The sequence below is a fragment of the Triticum dicoccoides genome, chromosome 3B, assembly GCF_002162155.2.
Source record: "Triticum dicoccoides isolate Atlit2015 ecotype Zavitan chromosome 3B, WEW_v2.0, whole genome shotgun sequence".
NCBI classification, from domain to species: domain Eukaryota; kingdom Viridiplantae; phylum Streptophyta; class Magnoliopsida; order Poales; family Poaceae; genus Triticum; species Triticum dicoccoides.
Window position 1 is genome coordinate 644629478 of NC_041385.1, and position 6127 is coordinate 644635604.

Consider the following 6127-nt stretch of genomic DNA (forward strand, 5'->3'; position numbering starts at 1 on the left):
TCTCAATACAGCAAGTGACTCTCTCTCACAAGACAGAGAAAGATTACCGATTCATCCAATCCAATTTGATCAGAAGTGAGTTCATTGTTGTTGTATAGCGAAACCTTTCCTTGACAAAACCATTCTCAGCTAATAGAAGCCGAGCTATCTATCCAGATCAGGGTTGAACGAAGCGAATGGAAAAGCCAAAGAAAACTTAAATCCATTGCGATTAGAAACCAGTGACTCTACAGCCAGGGCTCGATGGCGATGTAAGATAGAAAGAATGGGGAGTTAGGGCTTCGGTTTCCTCTGTAGCCAGTTTCAATTCCAAATCATTTGTCGACATGCAGACTCACTTCTCTTTTATGGGATGACTTTTATTATCCAAGTTGTCTATTTACGTGGGTGAATCAAGTACAACAAGTCAGGTCAGAGCTTGTGGTAGAAGATTGGGCTCTGCTACGCAGATCCACTCAACTAGGAAAGAAGTACGCATTGCTGACTGACTGTTTGAACGATCCTAGTTACTAGTAGCTAATCAAGTCAGAGTAGGGTGGCCGAGAAGCTTCTTGCCGGTGCCCCCAAAAGCAAAGCACAGACTCTACTCACCCACGCGTTTTCCACCTACGGAGGGAGAAATCATCGAAATATCCTCATCCCCTGAAAGGGAACCCGAAAACAGGACGAGAGTGGATAGGGTGACTAAGGAGGCCGTAAAAATTAGTAGTGCATTTTTGAAAGATAAGATTACAAAAAGGCGAGAGCAGCATAATTGTTAGTTAGGGGTAAGAGGGGACGGGCCCGTATAGAAAGTCAATCCTTCTTTTTCCGATATGCCGCTCCGCAAGCAAGGAGTGCCACGCACGAGCGGAGCGAAAACTAAGCAAGGGGAATTCCGTCATTCCATGGAAAGCATGCGAAATCCTTTGATTGTTTATAGAATCAAAATAACTATATAGTCTTTCTTGTTCCACTTGCAAGGCAAGGAAAATAAAATGTCAGTTTCGTTATTAAGACCTTATTTTTTTATGTCCAAGACAAAAAGCTACGCGCAAATTCTCATTGGATCTCGGTTGTTCTTAACAGCGATGGCTATTCATTTAAGTCTTCGGGTAGCACCACCAGATCTTCAACAAGGTGGAAATTCTCGTATTTCGTATGTACATGTTCCTGCGGCTCGGATGAGTATAGTTATTTATATCGCGACAGCTATAAACAGTTCCTTGTTCCCATTAACAAAACATCCCCTTTTTCTTCGCTCTTCCGGAACCGGTACAGAAATTGGTGCTTTTTCTACTTTGTTTACGTTAGTGACTGGGGGGTTTCGGGGAAGGCCTATGTGGGGTACCTTTCGGGTGTGGGATGCTCGTTTAACTTCTGTATTCATCTTGTTCCTTATTTACCTGGGTGCACTGCGTTTTCAAAAGCTTCCTGTCGAACCGGCTCCTATTTCAATCCGTGCTGGACCGATCGATATACCAATAATAAAGTCTCCAGTCAACTGGTGGAATACATCGCATCAACCTGGGAGCATTAGCCGATCTGGTACATCAATACATGTTCCTATGCCCATTCCAATCTTGTCTAACTTTGCTAACTTCCCCTTCTCTACCCGTATCTTGTTCGTTCTGGAAACACGTCTTCCTATTCCATCTTTTCCCGAATCTCCCTTAACGGAAGAAATAGAAGCTCGAGAAGGAATACCACTAAAAACCTAGTTCGCTCTCAAATAAAAACCTAGTTCACTCACTAAAGCATCCATGGTTGAATGGTGAAAGCGCCCACCAACCTAGAAAGGCAAAATGGGTCAAAAAGTAGGTTCGATTCCTGCCGGATGCACTGCCTCTTAAAGACAGAAACAGAGGAGGGAAAGAAGGTAGTATAGGGAACTTGCTTTTGGATTCTTATCGAAAGTGAATCCCTCTAACACTTTTGTTAGTGTTTTATGAGAAAATCTTTTATAGACACAACAAGTGTGAAAATCCTTAGTCACTAGGCAAGAAAGCTCGATGGGAACAAAAAGGATACAATTAGTTCATAATCAAAAAAATGTACAATTTCAAAGGAAAGAAGGAATGGCAAGTTTCCCTCCATTGAACATCAATCAATCTAGAAATAGGTAAAGGAAGGCGTATCACAGGGGTATTTTGCTTTTTTCTATTCACTTCCGTGGGGTTCTAAATTGAAAACATGAACACAAACGAAATCGTATTGAAATTACATAAAAAAAGAAAAGGGAGGAGTAGCTCTTGGTTTAAAGAAAAGGGAGGAGATGGATCGAATTCAGTCTTTTTCCTTTCTTTGATGATCTTCCACACATCTATTTGAATTCCCTGCGAGTGAAGGATTTCTCGTATGGAGAAAAACCTCTTGAGCGCTATCTGATCTTATTTTTGTATTTCAAATATGGGACCTGCCTTTTTAATGGGACATCCCGGCAACAGGCCTACTCATGCATGTGGCCAAGTACTCGACCAATCCTCGGAGCGAAGGGATGAACGAATTCTCGAGGTCTGGTTCATTGAGGTCAGCATCACATGAAACCTTTAGCACTTCTGTTCGATATTGGATGGAGTATGGCTGGAAGGTCAGCCTAGCTAGTCTTGTCAATCGGCCCTGACTCGTCTTCTCCTTGGTACCTACCGCTATTGAACTTCGGTACCTATATTCCTGAAACAAGACAGACCTTCATGAAGACCTTCTATTTTGGAATAAGATCGGACATTTCCACATTGAGGTGAAATTACATATGAGGAAAATAATCATGGACTACGAAAGCTGCCCTTGTGTGGTAGAACCAGGTCTTCCACCGGGCAGTCAGCCAAGTACTGAAGCCCCTATCTTGATATAGAATAGAAGTGAGTTCACACTAAAAATAGAAGAAGCCCTATGATTTTGGAGCCCTGCTATCAATCACTTCGGTAAAGGGATCGAAAGATTATGGTCTGAAATAGAGATTTGAGAGTCCCTCGTGTGAGTACGTGCTGAAGAGCAAGGAGTGAAAGTGCGTTCATCTTTCTTTCTGCTAGTTGTTTCCTGCTAATAGTGATTAGTGAGTGCCCCATACATAGCCAATGTTCGCCCGTGTTCACATCCAGTCTTCTCTGTACACTAGTGCAGCTTCCAGCTCTATGCTATGTATGGTAGTCGTTTGACTCGGGAATCCCTGATAAAAGCTTTTAGTCCGTGCCTGGCAGTTTCAGCCGTGGTCCAGTCCAGCAGCCTCTTTTCGATCCAAGAGTCGCATGAGAAGAAAGCTTCCGGTTAGCTTCAGTTAGTGTTAGTTAAATAGAATGGGAACCTCGTAACTATGCCAAGCCCGATCTTGGTTCCAATGCTGCAGAGAAAGGTTATGGGTAAAAAGAAGGTCTTTATCCTGGTGTCATTTACTTTCATAAAGCAAATCTTAGTAAATAAATGTGGGTGATCCTACTTAGAATAAGACTTATATTGTGGTGTGAGGTACTAATATAACTCCACTTTATGCGTATAGGAAGGCGGCTGCTTAGAATGCTAAACAGGCCGACTAGATGGCTTATGCTAGAACAAGTCAAGCTCAACAATGCTTAAGCCCAAGGAATGGATGCGTTAAAGACTGGAAATATAGAGTTTATCTCAACCTAACCTATGCAAGCACTTATCCCCTTGCCTTGGATTAGGCACTACAACTATATGTGACTTAGAATCTGACCAGTAACTATACCTTATGAAAAGTAAGCACTAGCTATAGACAGAACTATATAGTCCCGAGTAAGTGGCGCGGAGCGGATTGCAATAAAGCAATAGAGAGTTAGCTACATATATTGAAGTTGAATCTATGCTCTTTGCAAGGCAAAAAGCTATCCAAGATAGTAAGTACTCGGCGGTATACTCCTGTAGCTCCTTGATTCCTTACGCAAGTTAGAGCCTTATGAAAGAGGGAAGACTGCTTATTAATAGGCAACTTTTCTTTAGACATAAAAAAAGACTGCTATTTGAGGGAATGCAGCATGGGCCCTATAACTTGCTTTTCTATTTCCAACCAAAGCTAGAAGAGCAGCGCGTCTATCCTGAGTTTTCGTGTCTAGCTTGCTTGCTCACTTCCTATAACGGCAATCAAAGAAAATCTCGTTCTGATCCTATAACTTAACTAAACTTAACTAAGTAGTAAAGAGAAGATTAGGATGAGTAAGCCCTGACTTCAAGTCTATGTATAGCAACTAGCTATATTACTACTTATTAGTCATACTTTATCTCGATGGACCTATTGCCGCCTATTTAGAATAATAATAAAGTCTTCTATAGTTACTGGCATATTACTCCCATCAGTGAGAATTGTATACGTAGGAGAGAACCTTGCGCAAAAAGGGCTTTGCTTTATGGTATAGATTAGGAATTGGAATAAGTAAGGCTAACTAAAAGAGAGAAGAGGGTCTACAGTCATTCTATCTCAACACTGAAGAATAAGACGTCTATCCTTACTCTTGCATTAAATAGAATAATATTAAAGGGAGGGGAGTATATCGAATATAAGGCTGTCCTCAGGCAAACCCATAATAAGGCTGATGAAAGCGAAGCAGAATTTAAAACAAATAAGGTACACTCTTGATCCTTACAGCACATCTTTACTATGACTAAAAAGTGCCGGAAGGAGAAAGTCAAAGAAGGACTCGAAACTTGCAGATAATGAATATAAAGATGAAAGATTGAATGCTTTATCAGAGATAGATTTTGACTTGGGCTTGAACAAAGCCATTCTTCGCCTTTCTTCGCTAGTTCGCTTAAGTACATAGGTTATGGCAATACAACATTCTATCTTTTGCTTAGGCTTGAAACACTTATTTTCTTATTATCTTTTTTATTTTCTTTCGCCCTAGGCAATCTCTTTGCTTGCTGACATAAACTTTCAACATAGATCAAGTTGTTTTTTAGGAGTTTTACCTCTTCTTACTTCTTGACATCAGAAAGACAAGCGCTTACCTCCTTCCTAGCAACCTACATATCTGTCTGCTCAAAGCACATTCGGAGTATAGTTGACTATTCCTCCTTTACGTATCTCAGCCAAAGCCTACTTTATTCTCTGCAAGCTAGGTAGTTAAGGAATTAAGTAACTAATTTAGACTGATTGGTGGCAGGCTCCGACGAAATCTTATGGATTCAGCACTTTGCTATAAGAAAGAAGCAAGGTTATCCGACAAAACTAGAGTTTTAAGTAAGCAAGAGATTGATTGCGTGGTAGGAAAGAAAGGAAACTACCAAGCGAGGGATTGTTTGCATATTATATACTTATTAACTTCCTGTCAGTAAAGTACTAGTTTTTTAGTTAGTAGTGTGCAATACTGTTTAAGAAATGCATGCAATCTGAGACTTCAGAAAACGTATACTTGAGTCAAACTACACTAGAATAGTCAGTGAAAAACTACACTGAATTAGAAAGGTCTTTTCCTTGAAAGAATAGGTTTTTTGCATCAAGAGGCTGTGAGGAAATAAGTAACATAGTTAATGAGGAGGGGGTATGCATCTTATCATCTTCTATTCGAGAATAAGAAACGATCGAGAAAGGCTGCACATGAATCTTACTCTAGAAATGCCTGTGGAATGTCCATCATCGAGAAGAAGTCGATTCGCTGAAGCATAAAAGAGAAGGAAGAAGAGATCTTATTAGTTTAGTTAACCCTTTGGCCAGCCCTTAGCATCTCAAGAATGCGCTCTTCTCAAGCGAATCCAAATAGGTGTTGGTTTGCGCAAAGGAAGCTGAAGCCAATAGACCAATGGAACTAATCAATCACTTGCTTTCCCGAACTAGACAGCAGGATTTTATCAGCACTGGACTGGAATCGCGTCGATGACTCTAATCTTTAGAGACAGAAGCAGATGGGAGAAGGTTGGATATGGATCATGATCAAGTCTACCTCGTAATCCACTTAAAGATCTTTGAGCAGCTCGAGAGAGAAATCCGTCTTCATTGGTACAAAATAACCTTCGCCCCCCTTTTTTGTTATGGGATGGTGGTTCCTGTCTATCAACTAAGGTTATAAATTTATTCTATAAGAATCTAGTAGATCACGCACCTATTGTATTTAGTGTGATCTTGTGGGAGAGTAAGGAATCGCACCCTTAGCGTGAGGGGAATAGCCGGTTTCCTTTCCTTAACTAGACTACCTTA

The 6127-nt window shown here is 40.8% G+C and overlaps 1 protein-coding gene across 1 annotated transcript; it reads left to right on the forward strand.

The window, feature by feature from the left end:
* The first annotated feature begins 341 nt into the window (after positions 1-341).
* Positions 342-1723, forward strand: LOC119277596 (putative cytochrome c biosynthesis ccmC-like mitochondrial protein). Its single transcript, XM_037558883.1, has one exon. The coding sequence runs from the start codon at positions 978-980 to the stop codon at positions 1698-1700; it is 723 nt and encodes a 240-aa protein (XP_037414780.1). The 5' UTR covers positions 342-977; the 3' UTR covers positions 1701-1723.
* The last annotated feature ends 4404 nt before the right edge of the window (positions 1724-6127 follow it).

Bases quoted from the DNA above. Each gene is read 5' to 3' on its own strand.
- LOC119277596 (XM_037558883.1), top strand. From the start codon at position 978: ATGTCAGTTTCGTTATTAAGACCTTATTTTTTTATGTCCAAGACAAAA.